Here is a 20,551-nt window from a genome sequence, read left to right as displayed (position 1 = left end):
GCACAGGTAGAAAGGATGTCAGCAGTGTGCTCACTAAAAAAAAGACCCTCATCTGCAGTTTTGGCCATTCATGTGGGATTGCAAGTGAGTCACGATATGCTGGCTGAGACACATCCTTGCCCACGACACCTTGATACTCACACACCTCAACATATACCCAGCATACACACACTACTGCACATAGTAGGTACTCTCAAGATTACAGATTAGCCAAAGCAAAAGTTGTACTTTAGAATAAAAAGTTGTTTCTGTGTTGTTGTTTTGGACGCATGGCTCAAACTGTTATGTAATAGAGATGTGCATGAGAAATAGAGAAGTAAGATCCGCTTTGTCGGGAAAATACATAAACATTAGGTCCAACTACTCATTGCCAAATGAGACCTATAAGTCATTGCTAATGAATTGAGTCATCTTGGGCATGAAGCCACTGAAGATGTTGCATCAGCAACAGTGTGCACTGATGATGAAGCAGGTAGTTCCCCAAACTCTGGCCAACAACAATACTGTAATACTGCAAAGTATTATTTAACAACACAGGGATTTCTTAATCACCTTAATAATTTGTCATAGTGCAGACAACTAAAACATTTAATTAAAAGTTTGCCATCTTAGAAAATCAAACAACAGACAATTTTTCTGTAAGAATCTAATTTTGGCCTGACCTAGATTGACATTTTATTCAGTATCCAGCTATAGATAAAGAGGAAACAAATGTCTATTTATGTACAAAGGTGGAACAAACTCTTTTTTATATCATTACTTTGAGCATCTAAATAACAGAAGTGTCTGGCTAGGTCCCATGATGAGTGTGTTGTACTCAGGTAAAAATACTTCAACATGTCCAGAAATTTTGCATGAATGAAAAGGATGACAACGACAATGTATACTGAGCATCTAAACATTGTCTTTATGCTCTCTTTAGGTTATTTCCTGAAGGTTTTTGATGATATAAATGCGTAAACATGTTGTCCTCGGGTCAAATTTGACCCATTTTCAAAAAGTTTCTATATCAGAAATTTGAGTTTCTTTCAATCAAATTGTCAAAAAAAAAATAACGTGGATGGTTCCAAACAACGCTCTTCATAAGTAAAAAGATCAGTTCACTACTTTCATTTGGCTTTATTTTATAGCATTTGAAAAACAATTATGAAAGAACACTGAAAAAACTGGAAAAAGCTTCAAAAACATCGGACAATGTGACAAAAAACTTGGAAAAAAGTGATAAAGACGTCGGGAAAAACTTCATAAACGTCGGAAAAAACAACAAAAACGTTAAAGAAAAAGTGCAGAACTAACGAGACAAAAACATTGGGAAAAGTGACAAAAACGTCGAAAAAAAACGACAATAACATGGGAAAAAGTGACTAAAACAAAAAAGACGACCAAAACGTTAAAAAAAAGTTTGAATTTTAAATTTGGACCCAGAAAAACTAAAAGTTGCGTGGTCGACAGGAAAACAACACAAGGGTTAAGATAACAGCAACTTTAAGAGCTTTCAAAGTAATTTGTTATTTGGTTGATAATTTGTGTGTTTTCAGGCAGCATGTTTTGCTGCACAATAATTTGCCATAATTGGTCTTATCCACCACTGCTTTTGCTCACCCCCTCCAGCTTGAAATATAAAAAAAAAAACAAAAAAAAACAATTAGCTAACTACTCACTAGCTGTTAGGTAAAGCTAAATATGGATATTTTGGAAATTCCCCATGTCCATTCAACATGCTGTCTGTCAAGATGTAAGTGGGAGGGTTGAGGTTAGTAGTAGGCGGGGGTGAGGTGAAGTGACTAAGACTTTACATGGCATAAAAACAAGGTCCACAACCAAGGGCACAAAGCAGAGACAAGCAGAGCCACCAGCCAAAAAAAAGAGGAAAGCCAACACTGAAGGAGAAACACTGCTGATCGTCAGCGGAGAAGCTTTTTAATCCTTTTTGTCTAACGGAGCACTTGTTCACTGCAAGGCTCTTAGTGTATATTTTTTTTGTTACATTTTAAAGCAACCTACAGCATATCTCATCATGAGGTGCTGTGCTTTAGCTGTGTGTTTATTTCTGAGTGTAAGCATACAGGATGGATGGAGCCTTCCCCTCAAGTCTGTCTTTGTCACCTTCCCAGGAGACATCATCAAAAACATGACTGATATGGAGCTGGCAGAAGTAAGTAGCAGATGGTTCATTTCGTCTTTAATGGATTGAAATTCCCAAAACAGTGTGCAATCAAGCTGTGCGGGGAAGTAATTATCTGAACACAGATCTCTATCATAATGTTAATGAAAAAAATGTAAGTTACACGAGTAGCAGTGTAACATTGAGAACAGGTGTCACAAAAACACTAGAATAGAATTTAATTTGTTTTCCAAACTAAAATTTACTTCATAAGGTATAATATGATATAATCATCCATCTGGACTCATTAGATCATGTGATTTCTCATGTTCTCCTGTCAGGGTTATCTGAAGAAGTTTGGCTACATTGACACGCTGCACCGCAGTGGCTTCCAGTCTATAGTGTCAACCTCCAAGGCTTTGAAGAGGATGCAGAGGCAGATGGGGCTGGAGGAGACTGGAGAGCTGGATAAGTCCACCCTGGATGCCATGAAGCAGCCTCGCTGCGGGGTTCCTGATGTGGCCAACTACAAAACATTTGACGGAGACCTCAAATGGGACCATCGAGATGTTACTTACAGGTAAGTGGAGAGAATAAATGTATTCATAGACTTGAAGACATTATAATGATTGTGCTTTGTAATGCAAGGCACCACATAGAAGAATATCTCTGATGGAGGTACATCACCAAGTATCTTCACTGATATTGTCAATTATAAGTCTGAAACCAGAGTTTCATTCTGCTTTCCTCCACAGGATCCTTAGCTATACTCCAGATATGGAGATCTCTCTGATTGATGACGCCTTTGCCAGAGCCTTCAAGGTGTGGAGTGATGTGGCCCCTCTGACTTTTACCCGCCTCTTTGATGGGACGGCTGACATCATGATTTCATTTGGAAGAGCCAGTATGTGCGGTGGTCATTTCATCTTGATGTCACATAGTTGTATTATAATTTTGTACTAAACACAAGTCTAAAATCAAAGATTAACGTGCTATTCTTTTATTCAGATCACGGAGACCCATACCCATTTGATGGTAAGGATGGTCTTCTGGCCCATGCTTATCCCCCTGGTGAGGGTGTGCAAGGTGACGCACACTTCGACGAGGATGAGTACTGGACCCTGGGAACAGGACCAGGTAATCAGACATACCAAAAGATATTACTCCACCACCAACAATTTTATGAGATTGTCTCCCCCCGGTGTTCACTTTATACATTGCATTAAATGTATGATTTGTTTCTGTCACCTAAGCTGTGAAGACTCGCTATGGGAATGGTGATGGTGCCATGTGCCACTTCCCCTTCACTTTCGAGGGCAAATCCTACAGCAGCTGTACCACTGAGGGGCGTTCGGACAACCTGCCATGGTGTGCCACCACAGCTGACTACAGCAGAGACAAGAAATTTGGCTTTTGCCCAAGCGAACGTAAGATTGACAATTTATTCTGCAAGGGAAATATTAGGTCAGAGGTCAGCCACATGAGGGCAATTGCTTTAAGGCATGCTGACTCGCTTCACCCGCTCATCGTTCCCCCTATTTTTTATCCTGACAGTTCTGTACACATTTGGAGGAAACGCAGACGGAGCGGAGTGTGTCTTCCCCTTCGTCTTTCTGGGGGAGGAATATGACAGCTGTACCACAGAGGGTCGCAGTGACGGCTACCGCTGGTGTGCCACCACAAGCAACTTTGATACTGACAAGAAATATGGATTCTGTCCCAGTCGTGGTGAGTGACAGGAACCGCAGTGCATAAGGGCTGTGAAGTACTGCCACAATGGATTGTTTTCTTACTGTTGTTGATATGTCTATCTTTGGCCAGACACCGCTGTAATTGGTGGAAATTCTGAGGGAGAGCCATGCCACTTCCCCTTTGTGTTCCTGGGTAAAGAGTATGACTCCTGCACAAGTGAGGGACGAGGAGATGGCAAGTTGTGGTGCAGTACCACTGACAGCTATGATGACGACAAGAAATGGGGCTTTTGTCCTGACCAGGGTGAGTTACATGAATATAAGAAAGAGAAAGTAGAGTAGATAAAATGCTATATGTATTTGCCTGTGCCATTCATTAATATTCTTTACTGTATGTGCTCCAGGTTACAGTCTCTTCCTGGTGGCAGCCCATGAGTTTGGACATGCCCTTGGCCTGGATCACTCCAACATAAGAGACGCTCTCATGTACCCCATGTACAGCTATGTGAAAGACTTCTCCCTGCATGAAGACGACATTAAAGGCATTCAATATCTCTATGGTAAGGTCATGACAAACTGTGTTATCATGCAAAATCACATCAAAATGTTACAATTTCCAACTCCTCAACACTTTCTCTCAACCACCACAATTTTCTTTTTTTAGGACGCAAAACAGGCCCTGATCCCACCCCTCCTCAGCCCTACACCCCAACCACTACCCCTTATCCAGACCCTGATGAGAGTGACGCTACAGAACCCACCACCACTACCACCACACGACCTGTGGATCCGACCAAAGATGCCTGCAAGTTGACCAAATTCGACACCATCACTGTGATTGAGGGAGAACTACATTTCTTCAAGGATGGGTAAGCCAATCAGTCTCTTCTTCTTTGCATACACCGCTCCATAAGTAAAAACAGCAACATGAACAGAAAACGGCAGTAGTGATGTGCTAATTGCATGTGTTGATCGACAGACATTTCTGGAAGCTGTCCAGTGGAAGCGATGAACAGGTCAAGGGACCGTTTTCTGTTTCTGAGAGGTGGCCCGCTCTCCCAGCAGTCATTGACTCTGCATTCGAGAACATTCTGAACAAGAAATTGTACTTCTTCTCAGGTAATAAAACTTTATACTGTGTATAAGGGACCTCTAACACTTAACCCTTGTGTTGACTTTGGGTCACATTGACCCGTTTTAAATTTTTGTTTTATATCAGAAAATATGGGACGTAGAAATAAGCGCTGAAAATGTGTAGAAGAAAAATGTAACAATTTAAAATGTTGGAAAAAGCAAAAACAAACTGTCGAAAAACCTGTTTTTTTCAAGGTTGACGGGAAGACAACACAAAAGTGCAAAAACATTTTTTTCTAATGATCATTTTCTTTCTATAGGGACCCGATTCTGGGTGTACACAGGGCAGAGTGTTCTGGGACCCCGAAGCATTGAGAAGCTCGGTCTCCCCGACAGCATTCAGAAAGTGGAGGGAGCACTGCAGAGGGGGAATGACAAAGTGCTGCTCTTCAGTGGGGAGAACTACTGGAGGTCAGTTAAAATTGGATTGAAAATTGGGAAGCATGTTTGTCACTGGAAGATTTTGAGCTCAAATTCAACCCCATCTGCTCTTCTTTGAGCATTATTAGTTTTGACCAAGCCAGTTAAACCCCACCTCCCCTTTGCTTTTCCAGTCAACTGTTGAAATAAGTTTATTATTATTTTTATTTTTTACAACATAACCAAAGTTTGTGATTTAAGACAACAGATTGTTTTTGCCATTTTAATGACATTCTCTGCTATGATCAACACAGGCTTGATGTGAAGGCCCAGAAAATCGACCAAGGGTACCCCAGATACACAGATGTGGTCTTTGGTGGTGTCCCCAGTGATGCTCATGATGTGTTCCAGTACAAAGGTAATTTCAAATATGTATCTACTGAGCTCAATAAACAAAATTAGCATGTTACAGTAGATTGTGGCATATAAGAATCCTCATTTTGCATTCTAGTGATTCAAATTGAAATATTTCTGCTTTAGGTCACTTCTACTTCTGCCGGGACAGCTTCTACTGGCGTATGAACTCCCGCAGGCAGGTGGATCGTGTTGGCTATGTGAAATATGACCTCCTCAAGTGCACAGATGCTACAGGCCCTAACTACTACTGAGGAGATGAACAAACTGGGATGAGCTGGGAAATTGTCTTTAATGTGGTAGAACCTACTTCTCACTCCTGTGCAGGTGTCAGGGAGAATGTGAAGCAGTATTTATGTATAGTGTCTGTTGTATGATGTGTGTGCTTTCTGGGATGTGAATAATTCGCCATCATTGACCTTGGCTAATTCTATAACATACAACATTGGCCTAAAAATAACTCAAAGGCACAAAGGAAAGCAAACCAAGTTGTGATCTTAGGCACTTCCTTGCCCTCAGTCTGTGAACTGCTTGGTTATGGTCTAACATTTGAGACCCATAACCATGACTAAAATATTATCAAAAGCTATCTGGATTTCAGATTTGCTACATAACTTCTTAAGGTCTGACAGGTTCAGACACTTTACAGTATTAGATTATTTTGGTATTTATAGCAATATCTAATATTATTTTTGCATCCTTAAGCTTTTTTGTTTTGTATAATTATATGTGTGTATTTCTGAAAATGGCTTCAAAGCCAGTTACTTGCACTGGAAGACTGATATGTTTTGTATTAAAGTTTGTACTTTTAACGTTAATGCAATAAACATTCTGTGAGAACTACATCCCACTGTCAGCTGTCTCAATCGTTCACCAAAACACTTTATTAACTGACTACCTGAGTTAATAAAGTAACCGGCTACATATGGATTATCTGACAACACTATGCTCACACGCTATATTATTCGACATTTGAATCCACGTTCCCACAACAGCAAAAACATGTATAAACCACAACTATAGAAATGTAATTGTATTACTTTCTTCTGTCTCCTGAAACAACGGCCCTATGTGAATGAATATTACTCCGCATCCGTAATATGCCTTCCTCTAAAAACACTAGTCCACCAAGCGATTATAAACATCACATTTACCAAATATCGTAAACATATAACGACTAATCTATCAGTAAACACAAATTGGTATAATTGGTAAATATGTCAATGTTTGCTTAAACAACAAGATAGTTTTCAACAAAAATAATAAATAAGATCCGGTTGCACGGACAGGAAGCAAGGAGAGTCTCATGGCGCCCGACTAGAATGAAGCAACAATTATCGGTTACTAATCTCTGTTCTATTTAGCGCATCTACACTAGAGGACACCTTTCTACTCGAAAATACACGGTAAGAAAAAAGCGTGGAGATTCTAGTGCCGGAGAAGGAAAATATTTTAATTTCCTTCAGGGAGAGCATTTGGACGGTCTGCCGCAGCTGAGGCCCTCGAGGTCCCCAGTAGAGCGCTCAGAATGCCTGAGTGTAAAACGGGGTTGTCTGGTGTGAAATGGCGACGCGGAGCAGGCAGGACGAAGGGCAGCTGGGCCCGTTTAAAATAGCTAACACTCTGTGTTGAACGTTGTTTCACCCGATATGACGACTTAGTTAGATCAGTGACATGTTCATTAAATAGCGTTACCTTATTCAACCACTCAAACTATAATTGGGAAACGGTTATATCTGTTTTGCAGATCCATCGAACAAGATACGAAACTGACAACAATGCTTGTTAGCCAGCTAAAAGCTAGCGCTAGCTGTTCTGGTTCGTCGTTAGCTAACGTTGGCTCCCGTTGACATCAAGTTTCAGCTTTACTGCTGTTCAGGGCTGATGACATTTTACAAGTATAGTCACACTCGACCAGTCAAATTGTGAACTGTTCACCCCCAGAATAGACCTTTATTTCACACCAACCTTGACGTCCTTAAGTGAAAACAAACTCTTCACATAGCTAGTAGCTAACTAATGCAGACAGACATGTCATTAAAGGCATGAACGTTAGCTTAGGTAAATGCTACTGTTACTGCTGGAGGAGTCGGTCCTTAGTTTTCCGAAAAATAAACACTGTTCGGTAACGTTACACTTATCACAAAGTGATGAATAACGAACTTAATATCCTTTATTGAAATGAATGTAGGAAATGGCCATTTAAAAAATATTCAGGGGCAAAACACATGCATTAAGTCCAGAAATACTGTACATAATAGTATCACAAAATAACCATGTGGTGGAGTTCAAGTATAAAGTTTCAGAAAAGGAGAAGTGTTAGTAACCTCTAAACTTTGTTCAAGTGTATCTGTGTTATGCACTTTCGTTATTTTCCACCCTTGGGTAGAAATATTGCTCAACTATTTTAACTTTGTTTCCATGTGCACTGTATTTGGTATCAATGCATTTACATTCCTACAAATACATCATTGGTATCAAAATCCATTCATAAGGACACGCTACGTGTAAACTATACAAAATACAAAGTGAAAAAAAACCACCACAAAAAACTGCAGTTCATTTCCAGTTGGTTGCCCATCTAAGGGTTAATGACAGCTAGGCAACATACAATAACTTAAGAAAGAGAATATTATTTTTGATTAAAAATTGATTACTTGAGTTGCCTTTTCCAACATTATACATCCTTAGTTCCTCACAGTTTAAAAAGATGACAAAGTACAGTCATTCTGTCCAGGATGTCTGCGGGTCTCAAAGCTCTGAGTATTTTTTTTAAAAGTAATTTCCTACTTTAATTATTTCAATTTTATTTATAGTATCAAATCATAACATATAAGATAATCATATACGAGTTATATCAAGACACTTTACAGATAGAGTAGGTCTAGACCACACTCTATAATTTACGAAGACCCAACAATTCCAATAATTCCCCCAAGAGCATGCATTTAGTGCAGCAGTAGCGAGGAAAAACTTCCTTTTAGGGAGAAACCTCGGACAGACCCAGGCTCTTGGTGGGCGGATGTCTGACGGTGCCGGTGTACGATGAACAGTTGCAATTATAGTAACAATAAAGATAATAATAATTACTGTTTATCTAGTGACAAAGTAGCTGGGAGTATAAAATATCTTAAGTTGTGCAAACACTTAAACTAATGACAAACAGAGCTTTTCTATGTCAAGGAACCAATAACTATATATTGAGCTTGTTTATTTCTTGTGGATAGTCATGGATTCGGAGGAAAATGAGGTGGAAAGCAGCAGTGATGCAGGTCCCTCAGGGATGGAGGAACCATCTGAAAGCGGCATGGGTATGGAGTCATCAGAGGCCATGTCTGCAGACAGCACTGATACTGCTGCCTCTCATGCACAGGCCCCAGAGTCTGACTGCCATGTGGGACAGAGCTCAGAGGGACTTGTGGTAAGCTTTTTGATAATATTTTTATTTTTTATTTTGTGTGGTAGAAAACAGCCATATACTAAATGCAACAAAACCAGATATAGTAATTAGGCTTGTGTCATAAACGTTTATAGATATCGCAATCATGTTTTTTGCCCCTCCCTGCCAAGGTGTTCATCCCAGAAACTAGCTCCAGTACAGACGTCAGAGTTTCATCAGTCCACCTCCCAGACTCCTCCTCAGTGGCCCAGTCCACCAGTGTGTCCAGCGTCTCCACAGTGACTCAGTCAGTGCTGGTCTCTGAGTCAGCCCAAGTGCGGGTCCATTCCAGCGCAGCATCTGAAGGAGCCATGATGGTTTCTGACTCAACTGCTTCTACCTCGTCAGACCTCGGGTCTGCCATTGACAAGATCATAGAGTCCACCATCGGCCCTGACATTATGAATGGTATTTTAACTGACACTCCACTTTCCGTTATATCATAGGCTGAGCAGCTTTAAGGTGACAGTTGGATTAGTTTACCATAAAGTAGCAGATATCTGAATCTGTCTACTGTTCTTCTGTTAGGTTGCATAGCTGTGACCAGTGCAGAAGATGGAGGTGCAGAAACAACCCAGTATCTTATATTACAAGGACCAGATGACGGTAAGTGTGCTATTGTTACTGTTAACTCATTAATTATCAGCTCATTTCAAAACCTTTTTAAAGTTTATGAGAAAATGATCACCATGTTTACATAAGAAAACAATTTACTGAATACTCTGGTGGGATGTTACTCAGACAGCATTTATTTATAGAGCAGTTACATGATTTAGCCTTTCCATGTCAACGTGTAATGAACCAAGTTTATTCTAGTTCTCTTACTAGTTTTTATTTAAGTAATTTAAATCCACTTTAGTTGATAACACACATTATGGGAATCCTTTTGTATGCTATAGGAGCTCCTATGGTAGCCCAAATGTCATCTTCGGCCCTCTCTGATCGTATAGCCATAGAAGCTCTTGCAGAAGGCCCCACGTCCACCTGTCTGGACCAGGGAGACCTGCAGGGCAACCTTGATCCTGACCAGCCCGACGATCGGCCTGGTCACTCAGGTTACCCAGAGGACAGCAGCAGTCAGCCTGACCAGCCCCAGCACTCCCACCCCTCCCAGTATATGGACTGCAGTGCAGATGGTCCAGACCAGACAGGGGAATCTTCATCTTCCTATGTGGAATGTTCAGGCGAGGAACCTGATCAGACACGCTCCCAGTCAGGTTTTCCTGACTACAGCGGGCATAATAGTGACCAGGACCTGCCTGGATATGTGGAATGCAGTGGGGCTGATTCAAACCCTCGCAGCCGAAGTCACTATGTGGTGGAGTGCAGTGCTGGGTATCTGGAGTGTGCGGTTGACGATGAAGAGCAACCGCATCATTCCCGCAGTTACATTGACAGTAGTGCAGACCACCGGACCCAGTCAAGTCGGCAGTATGGGGCCGAGTATGGGGGGCAGTGTGTTGCAGCTGCAGACTCTGAGCAACCAGGTTGTTCTCAGTATCAAGCGAGGGACAATGATGAAGATGACGAGCGGAACCAGGATCCAGACCAACCGCAGCACTCCCAACAGCAGCCCCAGCACTCCTGTTACATGGAAAGCAGCAATGGCCCTGAGGCCTCTCTCTATGCCGATGACAGCTCCTCATCAGACCACCCTCTGGCAGACACGGCGGGTTTAGATGGGCTTCCTGAGGCATTGGAGTGCAGCGAGAGCCAGTCTGGGCCCTACATCAGCAGCAGTGGGACATACACCTCCAATCCAGAGCCTGAGCTGGCCCAACAGTGCTCACCCAGCCAGGAGGAGCCCCAGGGCTCCCAGGGGCCTCAGGGTGAAGCTGGGCTGGTCAGGGAGATTGAGACATCAACAGTGGCAGAAGGCTCCGGACACAGACCACCAAACCTGGCGGAGTTGGAGGAGATGATGGAAGTAGTGATTGTACAGCAGTTCAAGTGTAAGATGTGTCCATACAAGAGTGCCTCCAAAGACACACTCATTAACCACATGAGAGACAAACACTTCAAATCTGCAGGTAAGGTTGTATGGTTGATTATGTATCACAAAGACATATCAATTTCACTGTAAGTTTAGATATTTTTTTTCTCAGATTGTTTGTTTAAATTTGAATACCATTTTTTGTGGTATAATGTCTGGTTTACAGGGGACATGTCAAAGAAGCGTAAACGTGGACGGCCTCCTAAAAGTGAGACGTTTGCCCGTCGTCAGGCAGAGAGGGAGAAAGCAAAGGCGAAGGCTGCTCAGCCCCAACAAGCAGAAGAAGAGGAGGATGATATTGTTGATGCTGGTGCTATTGATGATGCTGAAGGTCAGTGAGGACGATTTTCATTAAACCCCCAAGCAACCAAACATTCAGGTTTTGTGTATTTGTCAAAGAGATAAGAATAATTTATTCCTCTCCCTGCTCCTGTGTTTATTCCTAGAGGATAGTGACTACAACCCTGCAGATGAGGACCTCAAAGGAAGACCACCTGCCATTATGAAGAAGCGCACTCCTCCTATCTCTTCCTCCTCTCAAGGGCGTCCTCGACGTAAGGTTGGTCGTCCGAGAAAGTACAGCCTTTTAGAAGAAGGCTACAACAGCAAAGGTTGGTTTTCAGTTTTGACAGAGTAAAGCTAAAACCGCCTATTGCTGCAAATAGGAGCCTACACATTCTTCTATTGCACTGGTTTGTTACAGAAGCAGAGAGTAGTGCTAAGAAGCCCAGAGTTAGTGCAGATGCTAGTGCACCTGAAGAGGCCAGCTCTTCTGGGCTAAACAATGGTCCTGCTATGGTGACCGATGGAGACACAGCTGAGGCATCAATAAGCCAATCAGACTCTGAGAACAAAGACCCTTCATCCAACACGCAGCCAGAGGAGTTCTTCCAGAGGAAACGCGGCCGACCCTCCAAGCGTTTTCTTCGGAAGAAGTATAGGAAGTATATAAATCGAAAGTAAGTATCGCATTCTGAAATAAAGTTGTGTTACACATAGTATTTCATAATATTACAGCAAGCTAATTGCATCTTTCTCTTCATTGTCTTCCAGTCGGTACTATAAATCCCTCAAACCGCTCCTGAGACCTCACAACTGCTGGATCTGTGGCTCACGCTTTCTCACTCAAGAAGATTTGCGCTTCCACGTGGACTCTCATGAAGGCAATGACCCAGAGCTCTTCAAGTGCCTCCAGTGCAACTACCGCTGTAAGCGCTGGTCTTCACTTAAGGTCAGATAAAACACAGGTCAAAACATCCATGTTAACCTCTGTTTACGTGCATGTTTGCATGGTGTCCTGAAGGTCTTGTGGGCTGTTTTGCAGGAACACATGTTCAATCATGAGGGCACCAAGCCGTTCAAGTGTGAGAAGTGTGATTACACAAGTGTCTACAAGAAAGATGTCATTCGCCACTCAGCAGTCCACAACAAAGAGAAGTAAGTAACTCAGACAACATGCAGCACATACACAATCAATTATTCCTATTACAGAACGTTTTGCAGGTTTTTAAATATTGTTACTATTTTTTCCCCACCCTACAGGAGAAGAAAAACAGAGTTGGTAAGACATTTCAAGTCTCCCATATTTGAATGATTGTTAAATGCTAATTAGCATGCTCATGCTATAATATTAATAATATGCAGTCTTAATGTTGTAGCAGATTACCTTCTGTTTTGGCTGGTTAATGCTTTCTTTTGTGCCACTTATGTCAATTTTGTGGCTTGCAGGTACCAAAGGTGTCAGAGTTCCTCTGCCCTGTGTGCCACAGGGTTTACCCCATGCAAAAGAGACTGACCCAGCACATGAAGACCCACAGCTCAGAGAAGCCACACATGTGTGATAAGGTCAGATAATAAATATTTTACCATTTATAGAACAATAATATATTATTTGGTTACCAACAATTAAAAGAGACATTTCACTGCAACTACAGGGGAGATGTTTTCACCATACATTCTCTGTTAAGCTTACAGTATATTGTAGATTTTTACAATTAACTCTAGTGTACAGAGTGCTTGGACACCAGTAACCAATTCAGGATTTCCTATCAAAGATATTCTTGAAAAGGTCAATAGTTATAATGATTTTGGGGCATCTTACTCCCGTAAGATGTTTGTTTTATCTCCCTTCCTTCTTTGAATGCATGATTTACCTTTTTGTTGTGCAACAATGTTGTACCTAGCTGTGACAATCCTTACAGGAAAGTGAGTGCACTCATAATTCTATGGACCTTTTTTTTTTTATCTACTCCAAAGTTCTCCAAAACTCTCGTTGAAGATGCCTTTCTGTCTTTGCAGTGTGGAAAATCCTTCAAGAAACGGTACACATTCAAAATGCACCTACTGACCCACATCCAGAGTCTTGGAGACAGCAAGTCAGTAGTGGCAACTTTCATTCCATCTCTTTTATTTCATGTATCAGTCTGTATTTCAAAAACATGGATGAAACGGAATTGTGTGATCAGCAATGTGGGCTAGAATATGCCTTAATGAATCAATATCTGTTATTTGTTGTCTGATGTTGGTAATGATGATATCATCACAATGAATAACTCGTGGATATGCATGTGCCAGGTTCAAGTGTGAATTTTGCGATTACACTTGTGACAACAAGAAGCTGCTGCTCAACCATCAGCTGTCCCACACCAACGATCGGCCCTTCAAGTGTGACTACTGTAAATACTCTACTTCTAAAGAGGAGTTTCTGGTCTCCCATCTGGCCATCAAACACACAGGTTAGTGTGGCAGAAAGATATTTATCATTTATTTTAAACTAAAGCATGTCTCATGTATGTAATACTGTACAACACCTCTACAGGGGAGAAACCTTTCTCCTGTGAAATGTGTCATTTCACGACCAAGCACAGGAAGAACTTGCGCCTACATGTGCAGTGTCGCCACCCTGAAACGTTTGACGAGTGGTCTGTGGCTCACCCTGAGGAGCCTGTCAGGAAGCGACGCAGACCCTTCTTCACCCTGCAGCAGATAGAGGAGCTCAAACAACAACAACATGACGACACACAGGATTTGCAGAACACTGTTGTAAGTCTGTTTGAGGTTTTCTGTTATTTATTTCAGGCCCAATTTGGATTAAATTTTAGTATGTGTTACATTTTGTTGTATTGGGAGATAATACCTTTATTAAAATTGGGATAATTGGGAGATAATAACTTTATTTTATCCCCCTTCATTAGGTTGCAGTGGATTCTGCAACACTACAAGCCATGCAGAGAATGGAAAATGCCTCTGTGTCCCAGGATGCATTGGGAAACACCACCATCATCTATGAACAAGGTCAGTCCTTTTATCTTTCAGGAGACATTTATAGTATTTCTGGTGATGTGTGTCACCCTAAGGACAAATGCTGACTTTTTCACTATGCGCTCCTCAGCTGAATCCAGTGATCAATCCGCCCAGAATGCCCTTGACCTGCTGCTGAACATGAGCAATGCCCGGGAATTGGTTGGAAACGCCTTACAGGTTGGTGCAACGGCTCATCAAAAAACGCCACTTTACATTAGTGGGCGGTATGTGGAATGCTTGCATTTTGAAAATGGTGTAAAAATGGACTGATTGTGCTCCTCAGGTGGCGGTGCTGTCAGAAGGCAAAGCTTTGGAAAAGGGCACGTGGAGTACGGTGACCACAGCACCGGGCCAGGCACAAAAGGTTGTGACCTTCCACGTTTCTGAGAACGGTGAGACGGTGCTACAAGAGGCCTTCGAGGCAGCCACTTCTGAAACGGGAGAGCTCACCCAGATCGCCATCGAAGCCTACGAGGGCGGGGGGGACTTCAGTGTGGTCGAACAGGCGGCTGAAGAGATCCACAGCTCTGGATACAGGTAACATAACACACAGTTTGATTTTCTCTGATTAAGTGGAACAGATCTTGTTAGACTGGAAAACACAGTGACATGACAAGTTATTATTATTATTATTATGAGATTGAATGTAGGACTTATTGATCACCTTTATGATCTCTCAACAATCCATAATGTGGTCTTTGCAGTAACGATGAGAGCAGTCCTTCTCAGGCTGTAGAAGTCTCCGGGTCAGAGAGCCTGAAAAGTGACAAGTACTACCTTACTTCAGCACTGGCTGATGGTGTTCTGCAACAGGTGGAGGTAACTGCAAGAAATCGGTTGTTTTGGCATGTAAAGACCTGTCTACACTGCGTATCCCTCCTCTCTGACTGTGTGGTTTGTTTCCTGTCAGCTGAGCAGCGAAGCTCCAGCCTCTCCCTCTGCTGCGAGCTCTCCCGGTGGTCTGAGCACCAAGAGGTTTTCCTGCCGAATATGCATGGAGTCTTTTCACGGACGCTCTGACATGGAGAACCACAAGAGGGCGCACCTGGACCCCAACACCTTTAAGTGTCCTGATTGTGATTTCACATCCACCTCCTGGCTCGAGGTCAAGGTGAGTCGCTCTAAATTGTGCAACTTTTTTTTATATACCTTATCAAAACACATTTGTTTTCATTGAAAAGGCACCGACAGTAATTACCATCTAAAGTCATGGGCTTCCATAAATTGAGCCTTCCATTGAGATTTCCACAGTGGTCAGTAATGATACTCGTGAATATTCAACAGCTCATCCAATAAAGTGTTAACAGTATGAAAGACAGCACAGCAGCATTCCACCCTTATATATAATGTGTTAAAAAACATGTTTATGTATCTTAAGGCATTTCTGTCATTTTAAAAGCATTTATGTCTTGAACACCTCTTCTGACCTCTTTCTGAATGTTATTGATCTCCTATTTATTTTAGACTCACATGGAGCAGCATTCCTACCTACGCCCTCACAAGTGTCCAAACTGTAGCTTTGCCTCCAAGAACAAAAAAGACCTGCGCCGACACATGATGACACACACCAATGAGAAACCGTTCTCTTGCAAACTTTGTGGACAAAGGTGGGAGCGGAACTAACTTAAATTGTCACAAAAGTTGTATTTGTATTCTAATATTAGAAACTTGTATGCAACATATCTGTATGCATTTGACCAGCTACCAATGTTGATGTGTTTTTGCCCAATATCTCAGGTTTAACCGTAATGGCCATCTGAAGTTTCATATGGAGCGGCTCCACAATCAGGATCATTCCGCTCGCAAGAGCCGTACCGCCACATCTCAGCAAACCATCATAGTGAACAGTGATGAGGAGGCCCTGGCCACACTACAGTGTAAGAAACAGAAACAAATGAAAATGAATATATTATACCAGGTATTAGGGTTCAAACTGGTTTATAGGTTATAAACAGATGCAAAACAAAATCACAAAAATCAATCAAACTTTGTGTGTGTCTGTCTCTGTGTGTCTGTGTCTCTAACAGCGCTGCAGGCACATCAGACAGTGATTACTCCAGAGCGGTTGCAGGCCCTGGGACAGGAGCACATCATTGTAGCTCAAGAACAGGCTCTATCAGACCAGGTACCAGCGTTCTCACTATACTGGACATACTTGTAACTTAACCTAATTTTCTTAAATAAATTATTTTTTGTATAGCCACTCTGTGTTTTATAACCAAGTGCATTAACGTGTACATCAGGAGGAGGGCACATACATCCAGCAGATAACCACCATAGATGGACAGACGGTTCAGCACCTGATGACAGGAGAGAACCAGGTGACTGAGGTAAGGGCCAGAATCTACCATGACCATAATGGAATATCTGAAATAAATATATATAGATAGATAGATAGATAGATAGATAGATTAATAACACAGCCCTTATGATATTCTATAGCTTTCATCTCAACTCATTTGTCCTATTTCAGGTTCAGTATATCATCTCGCAGGATGGCGTGCAGCACTTGATCCCTCAGGAGTATGTAGTAGTAGCTGATGGCAACCACATACAGGTCATTGTATACCCTCATAAGAAGTCACCATAACTGATGGATTCATGCAGTGTTTTAAGGTGATAATGTCTGGTTCTAACTGCTCTTCTGTTCCTCAGATGTCAGATGGACAGATCATTCAGTATGAGCATGACGGGACCTTTCTGCAGGAGCAACAGGTGAGGCACATGTTGATCACTCTATAGATTGAGCTTGACAAAGCGAGGTAGATAACCTTTAATGCTCTGCAGTGAGAGGTTTTTGTTTTGACACAAGCTCATTGCTCCATGTTGTTTACGTGTTCAGATTGCTGTAGGTCATGACGGTCAGATTCAGTATCTACCCGTGAGCTCAGAGCAGCAGATGGTGAATCCTGAAGATCTGGAGGCCGCTGCCCACTCTGCTGTCACAGGTTGGTTCTCTTAGGGAACACATTGCACTTTAATTGTTTTATATTCAGTCCTCCACTACACTGTTAGATTGTTTATATTTATGAAATCCATTAAAGAATGACCTTACATGACCTTTCAGTTGTTTACTTCCTCTCACTTTAATATTAAAATGTATCAGATAAAAATAAGCTTGTGGAGATTTTATTCTTCATTTCAACTAAACTGATAATTTAGTTTTTTGTCAAGCGTCATTATAGCATTCTAATGTAGTTGGAAGCAGGGACCATTTTGAAAATACTCATGGTCTTTGATGCACATTTGAGTCAGATGCCAAATCGCATTTCATTCATTTGCTATTTTAATGTGATTTATTATTATTATTTTTTTTTAAAAACCCTGTTGCCCGTGCTCTCTTGAACACACCATCAAGGAGGCAACAACGACTAAGGTCTAGATGCTTAAAAAATGGTGAACATGCATTATCTATAGATAACGTACTAAAACGTACCAAACCACCTGTGTGGTTGACTAGTTTATAATCGTATCCATTATGAATAATTTGAGCTTGATAATAACTATTATGATGAACGAACTACAGCACCCTGAAAACAAATCAAACTAAGCGGACAATCTTTGTTCTTGTAGCTGTAGCTGACGCAGCCATGGCGCAGACCCAGACAGTCTACACTGAAGCTACACCTGAACAGCTGGAGCAGCTGCAGCAGCAAGGCATCCACTACGATGTCATTACTTTCACAGACGAATAGACAGCTAAACCGGATACAACCCACCACAAACCACTATGAGCTGACAAGTACAGTGACCTCAACTTATTTATGCATTCAGCTGGCTGTGAACTAAAATATTATCTCCTCCACGCTATCATCTACTCGGGGGCAGTTGCACTGTTTACTAGGATTAACAACTCTTTGTAAATTGAAATTATTGCACCCACTGCTTCTAACTTAATCATAGGGGCTGTGCATTTAAGAGTTAGTTTAGCAAGGTTGGTCTGTTCTGTAATTGTAAAAATTGATTTGTGTTTACATGCCTCAACTTCTTCCAATTTGCAAGGTATCAAAGACAAGTAAATGGCTTATATCATGTTTTAGAAAATATATCCAAATGAACATTTTAGTTTTTGAATGGAGTGAAATGAAAAGGGAGTGTTTCTTTTTCATCTGTAATAATAATGTTGATTGTTAGAATGCCACAGCATTGTGTTTACTTAATATTAATATGTACATACCTTTTTGCATTTGTCTTCTGTTCCCTGATGGAGGATACATCTTGATTTGGTGAATATGAAGTGTTTAATAAGCTGAAAGCTGACACCAAATAAATCACTTTGTGTATACTCTGTAATGTGTCCATAAATGTCCAGATTTTGTCTCTGATGGATTTTGTTCTTAAAGTTACCTATATTTTACTTGGCACAGCAGCTTCATTCTTGTGATATCACAAGATCCCACGAGAATTGCAGGGTCACATATCACACGAAAATCCAAATTGTCAGGCTTTAAGTTATGTGTTTGCGTCTGAACTACCAGCTAACCAATCAGTGTCCGTTGAGGAGTTACTGGCAGAAATGAGTTGATGCAACTCTATAGGCTGTAATTTGTGGTTTTATATTGCATTATAATGTGCTAATGGAAATTCCAACGTGTCAATATTTCTGCAATAAAAAAGAAGGATGCAACAACAGGAACATGAGCAATGTAATGCAATCCAATACAAGCACACTACAAGCTACTCCCTCAAAAATGAGCATTGTTTAGTCAACATCCTCTATGTGAACATAATTAGATTCAGCAGGGTTATTGTATTAGGTTGCGTCATACTATACTATCATGTTCCTGTTTCCACCCTCTGCATATCTTCATTATAAACAGTTAACTTTTGATTTGATTTCACTTCAAAATATTCATATTTTCCGTTTTGTTTTACATAAATACAGATATACAAACCGCCCTTCTAATGAAGTTGGGACGTTGTGTAAAACGTAAAGAACAGAATACAATGATTTGCAAATCATTTTCAACCTATATTCAATTGAATACACTACAAAGACAAGATATTTAATGTTCACACTGATAAACTTTATTGTTTTTTTGAAAATATTCACTCAACACAATCCAAAAAAGCTGATGTTGCAAAAAGACAATGCAAAGGATGCAGTGCAATCAATTTAATGGCACCGTTTTACATTTAGTGTTTGACCCAGGTACACTGAGGCCTACTAAGAACCCAAACTCTGATTTAGTAGTTTGACCATATGAGTTTGACAGACTGAGGAACAAAAGAATTCCGTGTGACTCTAAATCTGTGTGATGGAAAAAGCTGATATTCTTCAAATAAAATGTGAGAGAGGTATGATACAGCCAGAGACAACATTCTATTAGTATATGCAGTTTGTAGACTTGACTCAAGCTTTTCACCCACAATCATCCATCGCAGTCTAGCCAGTCTAGCTTTAAGCTGAACAGAGAGACAACCGTACCATGCACTGATTCCATACAGCATAACACTTTGTATTATAGATTGGGAAAAGAATAATAGGATCTGTTTGTTTGCTCCAAAGGACCTCAGTCTCTTAAGAAAAGGAATGTCTTGTTGTACCTTGCTGCAGATATAATCTATACCTGTAATTCTCAACTTTTGGGTTGCGACCCAAAAGTTTGTCGCGGACCCGTTCTGGGTGGGTCACGGACAGCTGGTCATGGGCAATTTAATACGCATCTGACGCATCAGAGCCTGTCTGACATCTGACTGCCATGCAGCAGTCTACCACCGTAGCCATGGTAACCATCATTTGATTAACGTTCACTTTAGTTTTTGTTGATTTTCGGAAGCAAGTTGGTGATGGTTGGGTGTCTATCTCTCGCCACTCTTGCAGTCAAAACGATCCTACCATTCAGCATGATCTATCTGTGTGAAAGTGGCTTCTCTACTTTGGTCCAGCTCAAGTCAAAGCAGACAAACAAGCAAGAGTTGAACACTGAGCATGAACTGAGAGTAACTTTGTCTACTGTCACCCCAGACTTTGAAACTGATCAAGAGTAAAGCACATGCCCAACTGTCTCATTGGCTTCCACAAATGACAGGTTAGATGAAAACATCTGGTTTTGTATGCCTTTCTTTTTTTTTTTTGTGCAGTTTCCATATTTATTTTATTCACCTATACA

The 20,551-nt window shown here is 41.2% G+C and overlaps 2 protein-coding genes across 4 annotated transcripts; both read left to right on the top strand.

Annotated features, from left to right (window-relative positions):
• The first annotated feature begins 1,818 nt into the window (after positions 1 to 1,818).
• On the top strand, positions 1,819 to 6,548 carry mmp9 (matrix metallopeptidase 9). The gene is made up of 13 exons (XM_078254878.1): positions 1,819 to 2,155; positions 2,446 to 2,684; positions 2,860 to 3,008; positions 3,113 to 3,241; positions 3,358 to 3,531; positions 3,659 to 3,832; positions 3,926 to 4,099; positions 4,200 to 4,355; positions 4,460 to 4,664; positions 4,775 to 4,914; positions 5,190 to 5,340; positions 5,604 to 5,707; positions 5,830 to 6,548. Exons 1-13 carry the CDS (start codon positions 2,018 to 2,020, stop codon positions 5,955 to 5,957), a joined length of 2,061 nt encoding a protein of 686 aa, XP_078111004.1. The 5' UTR covers positions 1,819 to 2,017; the 3' UTR covers positions 5,958 to 6,548.
• Positions 6,549 to 6,973: 425 nt separating this feature from the next.
• LOC144520821 (zinc finger protein 335-like) lies at positions 6,974 to 18,763 on the top strand. Of its 3 annotated transcripts, none has more exons than XM_078254877.1 (28): positions 6,974 to 7,109; positions 8,931 to 9,124; positions 9,274 to 9,550; positions 9,671 to 9,748; positions 10,093 to 11,172; positions 11,302 to 11,466; positions 11,582 to 11,746; positions 11,839 to 12,094; positions 12,189 to 12,366; positions 12,460 to 12,572; positions 12,678 to 12,696; positions 12,864 to 12,980; positions 13,434 to 13,510; positions 13,710 to 13,870; positions 13,954 to 14,177; positions 14,330 to 14,429; positions 14,527 to 14,615; positions 14,722 to 14,975; positions 15,143 to 15,257; positions 15,349 to 15,549; positions 15,903 to 16,045; positions 16,176 to 16,315; positions 16,466 to 16,563; positions 16,682 to 16,768; positions 16,912 to 16,995; positions 17,094 to 17,153; positions 17,281 to 17,386; positions 18,012 to 18,763. In XM_078254877.1, exons 2-28 carry the CDS (start codon positions 8,933 to 8,935, stop codon positions 18,131 to 18,133), a joined length of 4,701 nt encoding a protein of 1,566 aa, XP_078111003.1. In that variant the 5' UTR covers positions 6,974 to 7,109; positions 8,931 to 8,932; the 3' UTR covers positions 18,134 to 18,763. The 3 variants fall into 3 exon arrangements, with proteins under 3 accessions (XP_078111003.1, XP_078111001.1, XP_078111002.1); XM_078254875.1 differs by having other exon boundaries at positions 10,042 to 11,172; XM_078254876.1 differs by lacking the exon at positions 6,974 to 7,109 and having other exon boundaries at positions 7,258 to 9,124; positions 10,042 to 11,172.
• The last annotated feature ends 1,788 nt before the right edge of the window (positions 18,764 to 20,551 follow it).

This window comes from Sander vitreus, chromosome 7 (assembly GCF_031162955.1).
Source record: "Sander vitreus isolate 19-12246 chromosome 7, sanVit1, whole genome shotgun sequence".
Lineage (NCBI taxonomy): Eukaryota > Metazoa > Chordata > Actinopteri > Perciformes > Percidae > Sander > Sander vitreus.
This window is presented reverse-complemented; position numbering and strand designations above follow the sequence as displayed.